Source organism: Schistocerca americana, chromosome 2, assembly GCF_021461395.2.
Source record: "Schistocerca americana isolate TAMUIC-IGC-003095 chromosome 2, iqSchAmer2.1, whole genome shotgun sequence".
Lineage (NCBI taxonomy): Eukaryota > Metazoa > Arthropoda > Insecta > Orthoptera > Acrididae > Schistocerca > Schistocerca americana.
This window is the reverse complement of record NC_060120.1, coordinates 921816432-921838725: the sequence shown is the minus strand read 5'-3', so window position 1 is coordinate 921838725 and position 22294 is coordinate 921816432. Positions and strand designations below refer to the sequence as shown.

The window sequence follows — 22294 nt, the reverse complement described above, 5'->3', positions numbered from 1 at the left end:
GTGAAAGCGAGCGACTATTGGCAGGTACGAACAGCCCATTGTGACCGAGAGCGCATTTGTTTCAATTTTAATAAGAGTTTCAGCTAACCTTTATTATGAAACAACTCTCAATATAATCAAAAGGGAACAGGCAGGCTTCAATAATTGGAGCTTAAGTTGAGTAAAATTATCAAGTAGAAAACAGACAGGCTTTCAATAACAATAGCTTCATTTACGTAGAATTGCCGAATAGAAAACAGGCAGGCCTTCAATCAAATCAGCTTCAGTTAAGTAAAATTACCAAATACAAAACAGGCGGGCCTTCAATAAAAACAGCTTCAGTTAACTAGAATTACCAAAAAGAAAACAGAAGGCCTTCAATGTTGACAGCATCAGTTAACCAAAATTATCAAATGCAAAACAGGCAGGCCGTCAGTAATTACAGCTTCAGTTAAGTAAAATTACCAAACAGAAAACAGGCAGGCCTTCAATGATAATATCTTCAGTTTAGTGAAATTACCAAATAGAAAACAAGCAGGCTTCCTTTAATAACTGCTTCAGTTAAGTAAGACTACCAAGTACAAAACAGGAAGGCTTCCATGAGTAATTCCTTCATTAAGTTACCAAGAGTTTGAGTTGCCTGCTCACACGGGATGCACCAGAAGGCTTATAGCAAGGAGCACAAGACTACACCAAATAGGAAGGCCAAGAAAGGTTACAACGAGAGGACCGAACTTCCAAGGCCCTTTTCGTTGGGTACAGACCGGCTAAACAAATATTAACACAGCAAGGTTAATAACGTGAAAGCAACAACTAGCCAGTTTGTATACCCGTGTCACTGCAAGATACCGCTTCTACGACGACGATGAAATGCCCGAAAGAAAACTAGGCTGCCAAACCCAATTACATAGCCTCAGCAATTGCAAATTTTGAGACCCAGGCACCTCCTAATCCAATATAATTAACAGAGCGATGACGTCTGCAATGCCCGAAGGTATCCCGAAACCGGCACCCGGCCATATTTAAGATATCCTGTTAACAAACAACCCAGGCCAGTATCGACTCAGGAAAAGCACACAACAGCCACAATTCAAGGAACCAACTAGTGGTGACACAGAGCAGCTAAGAAATCGCAGTGATCCCAACAGACCTTTAGGTATCAATAAGAAAATAACAGTTAAGACCTCAAAATCCAAGGTACTTATCTGGTGTTCGAAGCCGTTTGGCAGGAAGGTCGGCCAAAACCCAACCATCTAGGTACTGCAACGCGATGGGGTGGGGAGGAGGGGGGGGGGGGGGGGGGGGGTTCCGCCACAGCATAGAAAAAACTCGTCTCATCGTTCCGGCTCTGGAAACACCAGCGGCTGACACAGTTTAAGATATCCTGTTAACAAACAACCAAGGCCAGTATCGACTGAGGAAAAGCACACAACAGCCACAATTCAAGGAACCAATTAGTGGTGAAACAGATCAGCTAAGAAATCGCAGTGATCCCAACAGACCTTTAGGTATCAATAAGAAAATAACAGTTAAGACCTAAAAATCCAAAAGTTAACTGAAGTTCACGAATCGAAGCTGAAGCCTGGCGGTTCCAAAGAGGGCCCAGAATTCAGAACACCGAAACTGGCTTCAACTGTCTCATTAGTGTGTCACGTCCCACAGCTGGCTGGCCAGGCTATGCACGAAGACGGCACTCCAAGTCAGCCACGGATTCAAATCGGACCGCAAATACGCCCAGCAACCACTCGCCAGACTGCGAGCCCCAGGCGCTGAAGCCAGTGCTCGCCATACTCGCCGGGCGGACCTCTCACACCGTACTCCTCCCTCCGTTACCACGCCACAACAACCCATTCCCCATCAACAACCTCGAGCAAACATCTTAGTGGCCTCAAACAAGAGGAACATCACACGACAGATTGAGCTAGTGTCGTCAGGAATTCGCAAGGCGGCGCCAGAAACCCCGCCACGGCTCAGTTAGCATCGATATTTTCATTTTTTATTCTTATCTTTCTTTTCCATGTTTTTTATTTACCTTGTGTTATTTAAATTATACTGTTATAAATAGTTTATTTTATTTTCATTTGTGCATTTTTTACACATAACATCGTTAGGGCGTTCAGGCTTTCTCTCATTTCTAACTATTGGCGCCCGTGAGTGTAGCAAGAGGCGGAGCTCGTCCCCTTCTAGAATCTGATTTGAGTACAGATTTTTTATTCACATAAGGATTCTGGCGAACTGCTAGCAGTCTGCGACTCTAGAAAATTGCAGATTTTACATTGCGCAGAGCGAGGGGAAATGCGACATTAGGAATACCTATACAGGGTGTTACAAAAAGGTACGGCCAAACTTTCAGGAAACATTCCTCACACACAAAGAAAGAAAATATGTTATGTGGACATGTGTCCGGAAACGCTTACTTTCCATGTTAGAACTCATTTTATTACTTCTCTTCAAATCACAGTAATCATGGAATGGAAACACACAGCAACAGAACGTACCAGCGTGACTTCAAACACTTTGTTACAGGAAATGTTCAAAATGTCCTCCGTTAGCGAGGATACATGCATCCACCCTCCGTCGCATGGAATCCATGATGCGCTGATGCAGCCCTGGAGTATGGCGTATTGTATCACAGCCGTCCACAATACGAGCACGAAGAGTCTCTACATTTGGTACCGGGGTTGCGTAGACAAGAGCTTTCAAATGCCCCCATAAATGAAAGTCAAGAGGGTTGAGGTCAGGAGAGCGTGGAGGCCATGGAATTGGTCCGCCTCTACCAATCCATCGGTCACCGAATCTGTTGTTGAGAAGCGTACGAACACTTCGACTGAAATCTGCAGGAGCTCCATCGTACATGAACCACATGTTGTGTCATACTTGTAAAGGCACATGTTCTAGCAGCACAGGTAGAGTATCCCATATGAAATCATGATAACGTGATCCATTGAGCGTAGGTGGACGAAACTAAAATGAGCTCTAACATGGAAATTAAGCGTTTCCGGACACATGTCCACATAACATCTTTTCTTTCTGTGTGTGTAAGGAATGTTTCCTGAAAGTTTGGCCGTACCTTTTTGTAACACGCTGTATATAAGGGGCAGTCAAATGAAAACGAGACAGATGAAAAAATTAAGTAAATCGTTTATTATTTCAAAAGTAATCGCCATAACTGTTAATGCATTTGTCGCAGTCTGAGACAAGATGGTCAGTGCCTTCATGGAAAAATGTTTGCAGTTGCCTACGAAACCATTATTGTGCCCCAGCGCCCACGTCTCGGCCAAAGCTAATCGACGGCCACGAATGTTTTTGTCCAGGGTTCCAAAAATATGGAAATCGCATTGTGAGAAATCGGGACTATATGGATGATGTATAAGGGCTTCCCAGCCAAATTTCTGCAGCATACTCGAACCAACAGACACGCCAGCTCCGGTAAAGTCATCATGACCATTTTCTTCGACTGCAAGACCCCGCTGCTGATTGACTTTCTGGAACACGGCTCCACAACTAATGCACGGTGGTATTTGGACAGTTTGAAAAAACAGAAGCGCGCCATCACGTTCAAACGCGTAGGAGTGTTGACGGGCGGCATTATTCTCTTCCTGGACAGTGTCCGTCCACATGTTGCCAAGGCTGTTTCGGTTACATTGTGGAAGTTTCGCTGGGAAGCCCTTACCCATCGTCCACGTCGCGATCTCTGCCCACTCGAGCTCTGTAGATAGACATTCATGGCCGTCCATTTGCTTCGGACGAAGAGGTGCACGCCCGGGTATAATCATGTGTCTGTTGGCAACCACAAACATTTTTCATGAAGGCATTGAGCTTTAGTTACTTTTTACCATCTGTCTCATTTTCATTTGACTGACCCTTATATTTTCAGTTTGTTTGGTTGTCACACTATTTACGGGAAATTATGATGGTTACTCGATGCGGCGGCGGTTCCGACACTTATCTATAGTCAGGGTGAAAGGTGAATCTTTACAGAACCGCGCAGTTACGGAGCCCTAATCCTTTATCTGTCACTTCCTCGAACAGCCTTTATCAAGCTACAGAAAGCGACCGGCCCAAGTCATTGGCGCGCGGTCCAACTGCCGCTACAACGTAGACATGGCAGCGCTTTAAGTGACCGTCATCGTTCCACGATTTGCATATGGGTGCCCGTCCCCTTGCTGCACAGTGGAATCACAACAGTAGTTTAATGTTTGTCGGCTAGCTGAAGACACTGAGGTGACAAAAGTCACGGGATAGCGATGTGCACAAATACAGATGGCGGTAGTATCGTGTACACAAAGTACAAAAGGGCAGTGCATTGGCGGAGCTGTCATTTGTACTCAGATCATTGATGTGAGAAGGTTTCGGACGTGATTATCACCGCACGACGGGAATTAACAGACTTCCAACGTTGAATGGTAGTTGGTGCTAGACGCATGGGACATTAAATCTCGGAAATCGTTATGGAATTTTCAGACTTGTAATAACGTTTTGGTTGTTTTGTTGTTACAGCCCATCCAAACGTGCGGCTCTTCATAACGCAAGGCGGCCTGCAGAGTCTGAACGAAGCCACATACCACGCCGTGCCGCTGCTCGTCATCCCGTTCTTCTCCGACCAGGCGCACAACGCCGCCAAAATACAGCAGGCGGGAATAGGAGTCTGGCTGGAGTACAGTGACGTCACCAAGGACACCCTGCTGAGGGATTTGCGGAGCGTCCTGCACGACTCCAAGTAAGTCAACGTTTACGTGTTTTTCTCATACTTGACGACCTATTGGATTGTTACAATCAAATGGTCTTAAGCTTCATGACTTAAAAAGCAGTATTAAAACTCAGATCGGATCAGTAGGTCCTACGAATTCAAGTGCAGTATTGACGGTTTGAAGCGTGTGAGACCCGGATATCACTTGTCTGTGGAAAACGTGAGTATAAAATAATACATTCAGATACAGGTTGTAGCTCATCAGGTTTAGAGCTCTTTGTTACATTCTTGCTGTTTGCAGAGGAAAACACTCTATCTTATCATCGCCAGTTGGCTCTGAGCACTACGGGATTTAACATCTATGGTCATCAGTCCCCTAGAACTTAGAACTACTTAAACCTAACTAACCTAAGGACATCACACAACACCCAGTCATCACGAGGCAGAGAAAATCCCTGACCCCGCCGGGATTTTAGGCTTAATTTCACGCGCGCGTATCGTAAGTAAACAGTGAGTTATATGTAATCACCAGCTTTTTATTCAGTAGTCTTTCAATTTATTTATATCTGCCTGAATAGTTTGTAGGGTCCTTTGTTTACGTTTTAGTCACGACTTAAATCAGCTTATACGATTTCTGTTTTTACTATGAGTGAGAAGTGTGTGACATGCCGTAGGATCGTTAGTTCCGGGGTATGGTGTGATGGGTGCTGTAGTTTCTTTCATTGGGGCGAATGTAGTGGCGTGGGAAATGGGGACATAAATGAGGCTCACCAGTGGTATTGTAGGATCTGTAGTAGAGATAGGAAAATACTGGAACAGGAAGGGAAACTTGCAGCTCTTCAAGCTGACCTAGACAAGGCAAGGGAGGATCTGGACAGGTTAAAGAGGGAGAAGGGTGAACAGAGGTGGGAAGTGGCAACAGGTAATAGGGAGAACAGGCAAAGGAGAGCATCAGACAGCTTTGTCATAAATCTTGAAAATAGATTTGACCTGTTGCCTCAGTCAGAATCGGATGAGCCTCATGTAGCTGAAGCTGTAGAAAGGGCACAACAAGCTTTCAAGGACTTGAAAAAGGTAGGGAAATTTGTAAAGAGAAAGAAAGTTCTGATGTTAGGTAGTTCCCATGGTAGAGCTGTTGGCCAACTACTGCAGGAAAATCTAGGTCCAGAGTACCAGGTTACAAACTTTTTTAAGCCTAGTGCAGATCTGGGTCAGGTAACAGAGGATGTAGGTGCTTTATGCAAGGATTTCACAAAGGAGGATGCCGTGGTTATAGTGGGTGGTCCGGGAAATAGCATTGGCAGAGACTCTGAATATTCCATAGAGAGTGACCTGATGAAGATAGCATCAGCAACGAGGCATACGAGTGTGGGATTTGTCTCTGTGTTGAGACGCCATGATCGGCCTCATTTGAACTCTTCCGTAGGGAGGGTGAACTTGGAGCTGGAGTGGCTGCTTAGGACGGATATAGGGTCCCATATTGGTTTGATTCCTGTGGATGCTATCGATGGGTGGGACTACACTAGGCATGGCCTTCACCTCAATAGGATAGGATTGATTGCAGAAAACTTAAGGGGGGACACTGGCACAAGTGGTAAAATACCAGTGGTCACAGGTGTCAGAGGGATGCCTTTTTTAGGATAGGGAATGGGGAAAGAAAACGAGTTTTAAGAGAGATTGGCAGACACATTCCGTTTGAGAAAACAGATGAACAGGAGTCAGAATTTATCATACAGCCTCCATTTAAATAGTGTTTAACAGAAAGTAATCAGAAACTACCAGTTCATCTTCGCCAAAGCAGTTACAATCCCATTAGTATGCAGTATCAGTTATCTTTATTACACCAGAACATTCCGGGACTTAGAAATAAAGTTGATGAACTACTCATTTGTATCGATGAAATGAATTCATCTAACCAAATTGACATAATCTGCCTCTCTGAACATCAAGTGACCACTGATATAAATATGTTAGACATTTCAGGATTTAAGCTAGCTTCCTACTTCTGCAGAGTAGATATGGATGGAGGAGGAGTTGCCACATTTATCAAAAACTGCCATAAATTCAAGAAAATTGACATTAATAAATTCTGTTTAGAGCAGCACCTAGAAGCATGTGCAACAGAAGTAGAGTTCCATAACAGATCCTACATAATAATAACTATTTACCGAGCACCTGCAGGAAATTATAATCTGTTCTTAGATAATCTAGAAGCTCTTTTGGGTTAATTAACAGGAAGAAACAAAGAAATTTTGATTGCTGGTGACTTTAATACAGATTTTCTAATGCAATCTTCCAGTAAACATTCACTGCAGTTAGTAATGTTGTCTTTCAATCTAACTCACACTGTAAACTTTCCAACTAGGATCACTAAATCCTCAAGGACAGCCATTGATAACATTTTTATAGACAAATCAAAGGAACAAAATCATATCATAAAACCTGTTATAAATGGACTACCAGATCATGACATGCAGCTCCTTGTTTTAGATGTAAATTCTAAGCAGATTATCAAGACTGCTAAATCTGAGTACAGGAGAGTAGTCAATCAACCAAAAATTGAGTGTTTTAGAAAACTGCTCAAAGATATGAACTGGAAAGATGTTTATAGTGCTCATGACATGAATGAAAAATGTAACACATTCATGAACAATGTCAGTACCATGTTTGAAAACTGTTTTCCTCTAAAAGTTACTCAAATTAAACAGAAGTCTATAATAAAACCATGGATTACACAAGGAATAAAGATTTCCTGTTAGGCCAAAAGGGAAAATGTATCTGTCGACCAAGAATAGCTCCAATGCTGATGATTTAGCTAAATACAAGGAATACTGTAAAACATTAAAAAAAGTAATTCAGATGTCTAAACAAATGCACTACGAGAAGAAGATAGCAATGTCAGGGGACAAAATATAAACAATATGGGATATAGTGAAAGAGCAGACTGGTAGAACCAGAAAGGAACAGGAGCAAATAGCACTAAGGCTACATGACACATTAGTAACTGATGGGCATAGTGTGGCAAATCTATTTAACAAGTACTTTATATCCGTTATATCCATTACTGATAGAATGGGACTTTCAGGATCAGTAAATAATGCCCTTGAATATCTGAAACTAGCCTTCACAAATAGCTTCAAGTACATGAATATATCACTCACTTCACCAAAAGAAATAACGTCCATAATAAAATTTTTAAAAACAAAGCATTCTAGTGGGTACAATGAAATATCAACAAAGTTAATTAAGGTATGTTCTTGTGAGTTTAGTACAATTATAACTGGGACATTTCCTGACTGGCTAAAATATGCAGATATTAAGCCTCTATTCAAGAAAGGGGATAAAGAGATACCATCAAACTACAGACCGATTTCACTTGTGCCAGCATTCTCAAAAATTTTAGAAAAAGTAATGTACAGGCAGCTGCTCAACCATCTGACCACAAATAACGTATTATCAAGAACACAGTTTGGATTTCTGAAGGGTTCTGATATCGAGAAGGCTATTTACACCTACAGTGAAAATGTACTTAATTCATTAAATAACAAATTACAAGCAGCAGGTATTTTCTGTGATTTGTCAAAGGCATTTGATTGTGTGAACCACAACATCCTTTTAAGTAAATTAGAATTCTATGGTGTCACGGACAGTGCTGCAAAATGGTTCAAGTCACACCTCACTAACAGGAAACAAAGGGTGTCAGTGCAAGGGACTAGTGAATTAAGTCATCAGTCATCATCAGAATGGGAAGAAATTACATGTGGTGTCCCACAGGGATCCATCTTAGGGCCATTGCTTTTTCTTGTGTACATTAATGATCTCTCATCAGTTACACTGCCAGAAGCAGAGTTCGTTTTGTTTGCAGTTGACACAAGTATTGCAATAAATAGTATGTCAAGTGTAGTTCTAGAAAGATCTGCTAATGATATTTTCAAGGATATTAATAAATGGTTTAAAGCCAACTCACTGACATTAAACTTCGAAAAGACTCACTGTATGCAATTCAGAACCTGTAAGAGGTTTCCACCCAGCATATGCATAAAATACGAAGAAGAGCAGATAGAAGAGGTTGACAGTCTTAAATTCCTGGGATTACAACTTGATAATAAATTCAGTTGGGAAGAGCACACCACAGAACTGCAGAAACGCCTTAACAAATCTGTATTTGCAATTCGAGTGTTAGCAGACATAGGCGACATAAAAATGAAAAAGCTTGCATACTTTGCCCGCTTTCATTCCATAATGTCATATGGTATAACATTTTGGGGTAACTCTTCAAGTCAGACAAAAGTTTTCAGAGTCCAAAAGCGTGTAATACGTATTATTTGTGGAGTAAATTCACGGACGTCCTGTAGAAACCTCTTCAAAGAACTGGGTATACTAACTACTGCCTCTCAGTATATTTACTCATTAATGAAATTTGTCCTAAATAATTTATGTCTTTTTCCAACAAACAGCTCAGTTCATACATACAATACCGGGAACAAAAATGATCTGCACAAGGACTTAAAAGCACTTACTTTAGTTCAAAAAGGGGTCCACTACTCAGGAACACTCATCTTCAATAATTTGCCAGTAAACATAAAAAATTTAGTTACAAATAAAGATCAGTTTAAAAGGAGCCTGAAAGACTTACTAGTGGCCAACTCCTTCTACTCCATTGACGAATTTTTAATAGAAACAAATGATGTATTGTATATGTTCATACTACTAGTATTGTTATTTCAGCTTAAAAAAAAATTACATGTTCCACATCCACGAGGATCTCCTCAGCACGGATCTATGGAACGAAAACTAATCTAATCTAATCTAAGGAATCGAACCCGGGAACCCGAGCGTGGGAAGCGAGAACGCTACCGCAAGACCACGAGCTGCGGACAAACACTCTATCTGATCTATGCCCCATGTAATACTAAAACACTCGTAATCAACGTATTTAGCTGCGTTTATGAACTTGTCGATACAGAAAACAACACATGTACCCTGACGAAAGTGTATGTGACATTTTTATGTGTTATCCTTGTTCCAAATAACATACTATTTGTTGATTCACAGACAGAAAACGCTCTACATTTCGAATAAATTGGCAATTTCAACTCTTCCTTCGTCGAGGATTTTTCTCTCCACTCCAATATCTGGAATATCAGCATCATGTAAAAGGGGATCCCAGCCAGCTCTTTGTAACCTAGTATTATTTTTCGACGGAGTGCGAACCAGACCTCAGTTCGCACTACGAGAGTGTTGCTACTTAAATTGCCCTCTTAGTCCCAACAAAATGGCCCATATCTCAACAAGTATTTGGATCTGAACATATACCACGCAATCCATCTTTTATACATAAACTAGTTAGACTTATGTCACAGTGTGTTGCAGATATTTAATCGTGTGAAAGAAAGAAACAAAATGGTCAATTTTAGTGGTCGATGATATGGAGCATTTATTAGAAAAATGATTTTTAAAATTCATATCATTCATGATGTTCCTTACTGAAATGGTCATACTGGAAAACGTATGCTTTTGCCTTCTTGTGCCAAAGATAATGGCCTGCAAAATATGTTGTGAAAGACTAAATCCAAATCACGACGGAACATTTTCCGCGATGCACACATACTGCATCAAAGTCTTGTTGAGTGATACGAGAAACGCTAGCATGAGCAGAGATCGGGTCATAATCCATTTCTACACTTTTTCGCACTGCCATCAAAGAACATAGAGGAGAAAATTAGGCAATATAATTCACACTGAGTTCAACGTGCGCAAATTGCTACTAAAAATAGCGCTTAAATAGTACTGAAGGTGAAAGTGATAACCGCGCGTAGTGGCCGCTCGGTCTGAGGCGCCATGTCACGGACTGCGGACCCTCCCGCCGGAGGTTCGAGTTCTCCCTCGGCTCGGGCATGTGTGTGTGTGTGTGTGTGTGTGTGTGTGTGTGTGTGTGTTGTTCTTAGCATAAGTCAGTATAAATTAGTTTATGTAGTGTGTATGACTAGGGACCGATGACCTCCGCAGTTTGATCCCTTAGGAATTCACACGCAGTTGAACAGTTGAAAGTGATACCTTTGTGATTACCAGTATGGAATATGCCTGCAAACATTTGTTTCTGAAAAATACTGCAGAAGACTGAGGATTAGCGCCCCGAGCAGCGGTTGGCAACCGGAAGTAATGCTCTGGAATTCCATTTCATTTCATAGCAGGACCACATTGGATGTTATTCGTGGCAGCCTTACAGCACAGCCGTATGTCGACGATATTCTATGCCACGTTTTGTTCCCCTTACATTTCAAAAGGATAATACCCTCTCGCACACGGCGAGTGTTTCTTTTGTTTGTCTTCGCGTTTACCAAACCCTACCTCGGCCTACAAGCCGGATCTCTCCCCAGTTCAGAGTCTTTGGAGCATTATGGGAAGAGCCTTCTAACCAGCTCAGTATTATGACTATCTAACGTGCCAACCGGACATAATCTGGCGCAATATCCCTCACGAAGATATCCATAGACTCTGTCAATCAATGCTAAGCCGAATAACAGCTTCCATAAGGGCAGAGGTGTACCAACGCGTCATCGACTTGCTCAATTTATGAAACTCTTTCTCTTGAATAAATCATCCAATTTTTCTGTAATTCTAATCATTTGTTTGTCTGTATATGCACGTCACATCTAAAGATTTATGTCCTATTCGGATAATTCCGTTGTGGTGCATCTATCTCTGAGAAGGTTCACACACATTTATTCCACGTATGTATTAGACAACTTTGAAAATACCAATGGTATGCTATAAGTTCTACTAGGAAACACACAAAGAGCATCTCTTGGGCTTTCACAAGATCTTTATTTACTGACTGCCATGTGCATTTAAGAACATTGTATAACTCGTAATGGTTCAAATGGCTCCAAGCACTATGGGACTTAACATCTGAGGTAATGAGTCCCCTATACTTAAAACTACTTAAACCCAACTAACCTAAGGACATCACATACATCCATGCCCGAGGCAGGATTCGAACCTGCGACCGCAACAGCAGCGCGCCTCCGGACTGAAGCGCCTAGAACAGCTCGGCCACAGGGGCCGGCAACTCTTAATGGCTGCGTAAACACAAGCAACGAGTCAAATACAAGGATACTATAAGCCAAGCACTGCGAAATGATATTCGAAATGAGACTGACGTCACACTCATTGATCAGAATACATGGCAAAGATTAAACTGAAGTGGAGTGAGATGTTACTGCGAAAACTATAAATTCCACGAATAAAACTGAAAACTAAATCAGGACGACTTCAGTTGAACACATCGTTATCTGCTCGATTTCATTTATGCCCCGATAGTTACATATTTGAACTTAATGGAACAATCGAAATGTCCAGTTGCATGCTGCCATACTCACTCGTTGTTGGCAATATCGGCTCGTTCGAATACCCACAGAAGAATGTCGTTCCACCTGCTGCCCCGCGCTGACAGAATTATGTTTGTCACGTCATGCCATTGACTTACAAAAACTAGGTGCCTTCCCACACAATCGATGCCAGCCGCACCGTCTTTTTATGCAAGTCACGTCTTTTCACGCAAGTCAGAGGTCCTGCACTTTCCAACAAGAGGAACTCCTGCTGTGTGTGTGTGTGTGTGTGTGTGTGTGTGTGTGTGTGAGTAAGAAAGAGAGAGAGACCATGCAGTGGTTCACAAAATTTTAAATCACTGTCGCATTTCTTGTATGTCACAGGACACAATTTTGTTTATATCTGTAACGATGAAAAGTTGCGGAAGAGAACAGGTACCGTTCATAGGCAACAACATATACTTCTGAAGTTTCAGAGAACAAGCATGTAAACAAATGTATGTGTAAAGTTATATTCCAAACCTGAATTTCTGAAGTGGTTTACACACTGACCTTCAGCCCGAAGTCTTCTTCCAAAAATAAAAGAAAACACGCGCACGTTCACACAGGCAACCATACCTCACGCATGCATGACCTCTCTCTCTCTACATAACCTCTCTCTGTCTGGCCACTATTGCCATTCTGGCTATAATTTGACGAATTTCCTGTTTCTGCGTTTCTCTTATTGCGTTACTGTACTTACGTGTAAGGCCCAATGATGTAGCGTTCTTTTATTTGTAGGTACAAGGACAACATGAGGACATTGTCGTCGATATTCCGCGAGCACAAGGCGGAGTCTATGGAGCGCGCGGTGTGGTGGCTGGAGTACGTGATACGTCACAAGGGGGCCCCGCACTTGCGCAGTGCCGCCCTCGATCTGCACTGGTGGCAGCGGCTCCTGCTGGACGTCATCGCATTCGTTCTACTAGTCGCCGCCATCGCAGCCTATGTACTGTATCTGTCTGCTCAGGCGATCGTCCAGTTCCTCGCAGGACGTAGAGTGAAAGTCAAAGCCGAGTAGACGCTCAGTTACGTAGTAAAGCACGACTGTGATACTGAGTCAGAATCTGTATATGAAAACGTCTGTGATGTGAAAATGTGGCAGCACCTTGCTACATGTAGGTATGGAGAAAGATGTTGAGAAATGATTCGTTACTTTGGAATTGACGAAAAGCGTGTCTGTGATACATGTGCACCTTTACTGAAAAGCTGACACAGTTCTGGTACAAAAAATACTCTGCTGAGAGACTTTTCACAGAACTCAGAAAGGTAATGCGGTAATTTCTGCAACGAATAATGAGGGACGAAATTAAAAACTCTGTGAATACCATGAAACTATTTAGACTCTTGAAAACAGCAGCGAAAAGCTGCTATGAATTTCGTTGTAATCTCCGTTAGCAAATAAGAATTTTATAAAATTTATAGCTAGTATGAAACGATTATGTCAGTAAATTTTATAAATTTGTTGGAAACAGTATTATACATAATGAAAAGTATTACAATTGCATTAACGATGTGAGGTTGTAATGTGCTTGTTTTTAGTAGTATGACATAAACATCTTCTGTAACTGAAAGTGCTTATCATTTTATTCGTGAGTTCTGTCTAGTCCTGTTTCCCCATATTCAATAATAGTTTTGCCTTCATTATGTTTCGCCAAAGTGCCATATCTTCCTTGTTTTAATTCTATCAATTCCAGTAAATGCTGTAGTAACTTCTTACTGTTCCGAGCGGGAAGGAGAACCGGTCCCCGGCACGAATCCGCCCGGCGGATTTGTGTCGACGTCCGGTGAGCCGGCCAGTCTGTGGATGGTTTTTAGACGGTTTTCCATCTGCCTCGGCAAATGCGGGCTGATTCCCCTTATTCCGCCTCAGCTACACCATGTCGGCGATTGCTGCGCAAACAAGTTCTCCACGTACGCGTACACCACTATTACTCTAGCACGCAAACATAAGGGTTACACTCGTCTGCTGTGAGACGTTCCCTGGGGGTCCACCGGGGGCCGAACCGCACAATAACCCTGGCTTCGGTGTGGGGCGGCGGAGCGGTGAAGTGGACTGCGGCAGTCGACGTGGGCTTGTGGACCACTGCGGCTGCGGCGGGGAAGGAGTCTCTCCGTAGTTTCTAGGTCCCCAGTTAACATAACATACCATAACATAACTTCTTACTGCATCACTGTATTGTATTTCAATTACCTCGTTGAAAAAAAGATACCACTTTCCAACCATTATACTAACAGCATGATCCTCCTTCAATAACTGCAAGTATTTATGCACAGTGAAAGCTTTTTTTTTCTATTAAGTAGCAGATATTCATGCTTATTATTCTGATTTTTATTCGATTGTCCATTCTAGTATCCTTTCCTTCCTCTGCACTACATTCCCTATTCTTGCAGTTCTTCTTTGCCTTGTAAAATAATTTAATAAACTGCTTGGTCTCCTTTTGTAACTTATCTTAAGACACTGTGTTTTCACGTGTTCCTCTACTTTCTTCAGGTATGCTGGGTTAGTAATTCTTTTCTTAACATTATTATTTTCTTTTATATACGAACTTGTAATTTCCTTGTTTCTATGTTACATACTCTTCTCAAATACCATTCACTCAACAGAAGCAGCGACATCAAATGAAACTACAAGAAACGCCAGTGCTATTTCACCATTGCTCTCTGTTAGGTCATCACTGTCTTATACTTTTTGGTACAATGATGATCTACAAACATGTTCCAACTTCTGCTATTTCAACTGTTAGGACAATCCAGCAGTTAAGCAGTCTGTTCCCGCTAGCCCAATGGGTATCCAACAGATTGTGACTAGTGACTGGTAGTGGAAATTTTTCTACATCCAACAAACGTTCTTTGACTCACGATACCTTCCTTTACCTGTTTAAGACAATTCCCTCAAGAGTGGATAGACTTTCTGGAATATCGATGGCTTTCACTGCGTCTTCCGGCAGCCCTATCTTTGGTTATGAAGCTTAGGATTTCTTCTTTGACTCTTAGCGTGTGTCATACAACAGTCTTTGTAGGGAGGCATCTTTTCTTCTCTTTGAAACGAGTGTAGCTAAGTTAGCGACTATTCTGTTTAAGTAAATATGTCGTACTCCTAGCAAATCACAATGAAGTTAGAAAGAATAGACACCATTGCGTCAATCCGCAACTGTATCAGTATGCATGCGTACCTAATATGTCCCAGAACGCGGCGCGAAAGAAGACGTTTTTACAGTGCTCATACCCCGGATTCTATTGGTGATAAAACGCCCTTGGGCTAGGGACCATTTGTACATCCAACAGAAGGATCGTCTTAGTGTCACTATCGTACAGTACAAGGTCAAAGTATGAATATTACACACTTTCTCCTGCTTAGGCAAATGGAGCAAATCGGTTGGTCCTTTTTGCATTAAGATGTGGTCTACAGCGGGTTTGATTCGACTTACGGAGGCGCCATTAGTTCACGGACGGTTCCTCGGAAAATCGCACAAAAAGGTTTTTACTATATTTTCGCCGTCACCCGCGGACCAAAACACAGCCGAAGATTCCAAGCGGCTACTCACAGCAAGTGGCTGAAATTTTTGTCTTATTCCTAAGACCCTGATCTCGTATAACCTTGAAAATTTTATCCGTTTCCGAGGTAAAGAGGTTCAAAGTTACCCTACTCGTAAACGTAAAATTCACACGTAAGATCCGGTGTTAGGCGAAAACATAGTTTATAAAGTCGCGTAGCGCGGATGTATACTGTAAAGTGTCTCCGTTATCATCTGGTAACCCCATGTTATAGTATTGAAGCACACGCAAAATTTTCTAGCAGATAAAATCCGGTCTGAGGTGTCAAATTAGCTTTCCGTCATTTCAGTTTCACATAACTGAACTATCTAAATTTTGCAGACCAAAACATTTCTTTTCATATGAATTATATGCCCTGTTGCAGCAGGGAAACGAAGGAAACCAGCGGAAAAATGCTCCTACTGGAGCACTAAAATGTGAATGTGTTCCTGTTTCCGTAAATTTTCTGGGTTCCATCGTTCCTTAGTAGTCCGAAAATTCGTGGAGGTATTTTCCGTCTATGCAACTAATTGAAGGCAGTTTGTTTATTGCCATATGCGTTTCGCTTCTTTTATTTGTGAAGCATCTTCAGTGGCGATTTCCAGCGCTGTTACGCCATGTGTGTGGTTCTGGAGATGTGTTCATTAGTCTCCATGCTCAAGTTGGACGACTTCCGGCGTTCTTTCACTCATATTTGATTCAACACATTGCATACATCACGTTGGGAAAGCCTCGTGCAACACCTTCTGGAACTATTTTCGCACATTATGTTCAGTTTTCTGTGGTTTGTACTCGTGAAAAGGTTTTAGTTTTCGCACGTTTGTTGTGTATTTGATGTACCTAAATTTTTCTCCAGTTTACGAGTGTCAGTCAGAAAGAGGTGCCTCTTATTTTGTGTGTCAATAATTTCAGATGGAATTAAATAGGCTGAAAGTCACAACAACCACGATTAATTTATCATTTTTCAATATAATTTTCGTCTATTTTCACAGTTTTGTTCCAGCTTTTAACGGGGGCATGTACTGCAGCGTGGTAAAACTGACGGCCCTCCTTCCAAAGCCATTGACGCACAAACGTTTTCACAGCTCCCTCATCTTGAAAGTGAATCCCATGCTTTTTTAGCAGCCCAAACAATGGAAGTCTGATGACGACCAGGTCATGGCTGTATGAGGGGACGAGCCAAGACTTCCCCTCCAATTTCCACAATCTCTTGAGCGGTGTGATGACTGGAGTGTGGCCAGGTATTTTCATGGAAAGAAAGAATATCTGCCATACCTTTTATTGGGCGAATTCGCTGAAGACGTGCTTCAAGCTGTCTGAGACTTGTGAAGTACTGGAGAGAATTTATTGTGCACCCCAGTTCCAAAAAATCAATCACAATCACACTTTCTGCCCAGCCTGCTGCTGCTCCGTGTTTCGTCAGCCAATAGTGTTTGCACTTCAGTTTCATTACAGCGTCGAAACCATCGTTTAACAGCGCTGATGTCCAATGTTGCATCACTGTATACGTTTTTCAGTCTTTCATGAATGCGAATGGGCGTTTCACCATCGGCATTCAAGCTCTCTTATCACACAACGCTGTGTCAGCAAGCATCAAGTTCGGCCAGTTTGCAAGTGACTGCCGTGCTGGCATCTGTTGACGCAGAAAGATACTGGTGCAGTGGATTGGAGAAGAAGTCCTGCAGAATTGCGCCAAAATCAAATTTTCCCTAAACAAACTTTATTTAAGGAGCAAAAAATAGAAGTTATTACTTTTTACTGGCCCTCGTACTTTTGATTTATTGAAGTGAAATAAAACTACGTTTATTTCGAAACTACACTCCTGGAAATTGAAATAAGAACACCGTGAATTCATTGTCCCAGGAAGGGGAAACTTTATTGACACATTCCTGGGGTCAGATACATCACATGATCACACTGACAGAACCACAGGCACATAGACACAGGCAACAGAGCATGCACAATGTCGGCACTAGTACAGTGTCTATCCACCTTTCGCAGCAATGCAGGCTGCTATTCTCCCATGGAGACGATCGTAGAGATGCTGGATGTAGTCCTGTGGAACCATGCCATTTCCACCTGGCGCCTCAGTTGGACCAGCGTTCGTGCTGGACGTGCAGACCGCGTGAGACGACGCTTCATCCAGTCCCAAACATGCTCAATGGGGGACAGATCCGGAGATCTTGCTGGCCAGGGTAGTTGACTTACACCTTCTAGAGCACGTTGGGTGGCACGGGATACATGCGGACGTGCATTGTCCTGTTGGAACAGCAAGTTCCCTTGCCGGTCTAGGAATGGTAGAACGATGGGTTCGATGACGGTTTGGATGTACCATGCACTATTCAGTGTCCCCTCGACGATCACCAGTGGTGTACGGCCAGTGTAGGAGATCGCTCCCCACACCATGATGCCGGGTGTTGGCCCTGTGTGCCTCGGTCGTATGCAGTCCTGATTGTGGCGCTCACCTGCACGGCGCCAAACACGCATACGACCATCATTGGCACCAAGGCAGAAGCGACTCTCATCGCTGAAGACGACACGTCTCCATTCGTCCCTCCATTCACGCCTGTCGCGACATCACTGGAGGCGGACTGCACGATGTTGGGGCGTGAGCGGAAGACGGCCTAACGGTGTGCGGGACCGTAGCCCAGCTTCATGGAGACGGTTGCGAATGGTCCTCGCCGATACCCCAGGAGCAACAGTGTCCCTAGTTTGCTGGGATGTGGCGGTGTGGTCCCCTACGGCACTGCGTAGGATCCTACGGTCTTGGCGTGCATCCGTGCGTCGCTGCGGTCCGGTCCCAGGTCGACGGGCACGTGCACCTTCCGCCGACCACTGGCGACAACATCGATGTACTGTGGAGACCTCACGCCCCACGTGTTGAGCAATTCGGCGGTACGTCCACCCGGCCTCCCGCATGCCCACTATACGCCCTCGCTCAAAGTCCGTCAACTGCACATACGGTTCACGTCCACGCTGTCGCGGCATGCTACCAGTGTTAAAGACTGCGATGGAGCTCCGTATGCCACGGCAAACTGGCTGACACTGACGGTGGCGGTGCACAAATGCTGAGCAGCTAGCGCCATTCGACGGCCAACACCGCGGTTCCTGGTGTGTCCGCTGTGCCGTGCGTGTGATCATTGCTTGTACAGCCCTCTCGCAGTGTCCGGAGCAAGTATGGTGGGTCTGACACACCGGTGTCAATGTGTTCTTTTTTCCATTTCCAGGAGTGTACTTCTGACCAACAGGGGCTATATTGGTAGTTTTATTTCAGCCTCGGATCATAGTGCTTTAGAGTCGGCATTTAGGCTCTTAAATGGTTCAAATGGCTCTGAGCACTATGGGACATCTGAAGTCATCAGTCCCCTAGACTTAGAACTACTTAAACCTAACTAGACCGCCCGGTTGGCCGTGCGGTCTGACGCACGGCTTTCCGGGCGGGAAGGAGCGCCTGGTCCCCGGCACGAATCCGCCCGTCGGATTTGTGTCGAGGCCCGATGAGCCAGCCAGTCTGTGGGAGGTTTTTAGGCGGTTTTCCATCTGCCTCGGCAAATGCGGGCTGGTTCCCCTTATTCCGCCTCAGCTATATGATGTCGGCCACTGCTGCACAAACAAGTTCTCCACGTACGCGTACACCACCATTACTCTACCACGCAAACATAGGGGTTGCACTCGTCTGGTGTGAGACGTTCCCTGGGGGGTCCACCGGGGGCCGAACCACACAATAGCCCTGTGGGGCGACGGGGGGGTGAAGTGGACTGCAGTAGTCGTCGTGGGGTTGCGGACCACCGCGGCTGCGACGGGGACGGAGCCTCTCCGTCGTTTCTAGGTCCCCGGTTAACATAACATAATATACCATAACATAAACCTAACTAACCTAAGGACATCACACCCGTCCAATCCCCGAGGCAGGATTCGAACCTGCGACCGTAGCAGCAGCGCGGTTACGGACTGAAGCGCCTAGAACCGCTCGGCCACAACGGACGGCGGGGTATTTAGGAAAATAGCTGAGAGAGAACAGGTCGCAGCACGACGGGCATGCCGCTTAGGGGTACCCACACAGTAGATTGCACCACGCCCTTACACTTGCTTGCCGCAGTGCACGCTATGACACAGCTCGCCCAGTGCTGTTGAGTGCAGTGGGCCAAGCAGCTCAGAGCCACAGGTCGACCAGGCAAGCAGAGTCCCTGGGATCGTACCGCTGACGCCTGCGGGGCGCACTACTCGCTCCACGAACTGTGTCTGCGTCTGCACAGCACCGCTCATCTCATCTACATCGGTGGCTCACGTAGTATCGTGTAACCTCTCCAGATATGCAAGACAGAACAAAGGCTGTAACAGATACAATATGTCATCAAAAGCATCCGGACACCAGGCTGAAAATGACTTAAAAGTTCGTGGCGCCCTCCATTGGTAATGCTGGAATTCAGTATGGTGTCGTCCCACCCTTAGCCTTGATGACAGCTTCCACTCTCGCAGGGATTCGTTGAATCAGGTGCTGGAAGATTTTGGGGAATGGCAGCCCATTCTTAACAGAGTGTTGCACTGAGGAGAGGTATCGGGTTGGTCGGTGACACCTGGCACAACGTCGGCTTTCCAAAACATCCCAAAGGTGTTCTATAGGATTTAGGTCAGTACTCTGTGTAGGCCAGTCGATTACAGGGATGTGATTTTCGTGTAACCACTTCGCCACAGGCCGTGCATTATGAACAGGTGCTCGATCGTCTTGAAATATGGAGTCTCCACCAGCGAATTGTTCTTCAACAGTGGGAAGCAAGAAGGTGCTTAACATCAATGTAGGTTTGTGCTGTTATAGTGCCACCCAAAGGGGTGCAAGACCCCTCCATGAAAAACACGGCCACACCAAAACACCAGCGCCTCCGAATTTACTACACACGCTGGCTGATGACGTTCACCGGGCATTCGCCATACCCACACCCTGCCATCTGATCGCCACATTGTGTACCGTGATTCGTCACTCCACACAACGTTTTTCCACTGTTCAATCGTCCAATGTTTACGCTCCTTACACCAAGCAAGGCGTCGTTTGGCATTTACCCGCGTGATGTGTGGGTTATGAGCAGCCGCTCGACCAAGAAATCCGAGTTTTCTCACCTCCCTGCTAACTGTCATACTGCTTGCAGTGGATCCTGGTGCAGTTTGGAATTATTGTGTGATGGTCTGGATAGGCGTCTGCCTCCCATAAATTACGACCCTCTCCAACTATCGGCGGTCTCTGTCAGTCAGCAGACAGGCCGGCCAGTACGCTTTTGTGCTGTACGTGTCCCTTCACGTTTCCACTTCACTATGACATCGGAAACAGTGAACCTAGGGAGTGTTTAGGAGTGTGAAATCTCACGTAAAGAGATATGACACAAGTAACACCCAATCACCTGACCACGTTCGAAGTCCGTGAGTTTGGCGGAGGGTCCCCTTCTGCTCTCTCACGACGTTTAGTGACTACTGAGGTCGCTGATGCGGAGTACTTGGCAGTAGGTGGCAGCACAATGGCTCTGAGCACTATGGGACTCAACTGCTGAGGTCATTAGTCCCCTAGAACTTAGAACTAGTTAAACCTAACTAACTTAAGGACATCACAAACATCCATGCCCGAGGCAGGATTCGAACCTGCAACCGTAGCGGTCTTGCGGTTCCAGACTGCAGCGCCTTTAACCGCACGGCCACTTCGGCCGGCGGCAGCACAATGTACCTATTACAGAAAACCTATGTTTTTGGGGGTGTCCGGATAGTTTTGATCACATAGTGTGTACGCAGGCTTAAGAGGCCTGTATTTTCGTCCTTGGTAACATTTGTTATATGGGTCTTAGACCGTGTTCGAAGGCATATTTTCTGCCTAACGTTCCGTCTTCCAATGGTGGAGACATCACCAGAAGCAAAACGAGCTAGAAGGCAGTTACAAAAAATGGTTCAAATGGCTCTGAGCACTATGGGACTTAACATCTGAGGTCATCAGTTCCCTAGAACTTAGAAGTATTTAAACCTAACTAACTTAAGGACATCACACATATCCATGTCCGAGGCAGGATTCGAACCTGCGACCGTAGCAGTCGCACGGTTCCGGACTGAAGCGCCTAGAACCGCTCGGCCACCGCTGCCGGCAGAAGGCAGTTACAATCCCACAGAGCTGTCAGTTGTCTCACATTAAGCAAAACTAATGCTGTAAAACCACTATAGGCCATCGTAGACTGTCATAAGTAAGTGTAGACAACAGTCGATTTCCTAGTAGCCTTGGTCAGCGAAGATTGTAATCGTGTTGCCTATGTGTTATGTGTGTTGCATACCTATTGGGTGTTACTTCGATCGCTTTATTTGTGTATGTGATCAATGTCTTACTACAGGCTGATTCAAAAGCCCATTAACAGTTGAAAATCCTCTAGTTCACAGAATAACGTAGGTTGAGAAATAAAACTTGACACACATACCTGAAATGACATGGGGTTTTACTGAAACCGAAAAAGAGTGGAAAAACTGGCCATATATGCAAGACTGCGCCCCAACCGACATAGCTGCACGTGTCAAAGATCTCTTGCACACATCGTTTGGTGAGGGTCGCGGGCTGAGCCACCATTTCCGCCATGCCTGGCCTCCCAGGTCCCCAGAACTCAATCCGTGTGACTTTTGGCTGCAGTGTTACTTCAAGTTTCAAGTCTAATGCGGTCTTCCGACCTTCTTAGGGATGCTAAAATACAGCTTCCGA

At 44.4% G+C, this 22294-nt stretch overlaps 1 protein-coding gene across 2 annotated transcripts in view; it reads left to right on the top strand.

Annotated features, from left to right (window-relative positions):
* Positions 1-13613, top strand: part of LOC124595446 (UDP-glucosyltransferase 2-like) — a 50530-nt gene extending 36917 nt beyond the window's left edge. For both annotated transcript variants that reach the window (XM_047134189.1, XM_047134190.1), the window contains 2 exons: positions 4480-4699; positions 12781-13613. In XM_047134189.1, the coding sequence (XP_046990145.1) occupies positions 4480-4699; positions 12781-13060 (500 nt within the window). In that variant the 3' untranslated portion in view covers positions 13061-13613. The remainder of the gene's footprint in view (positions 1-4479; positions 4700-12780) is intronic.
* Positions 13614-22294: the final 8681 nt, after the last annotated feature.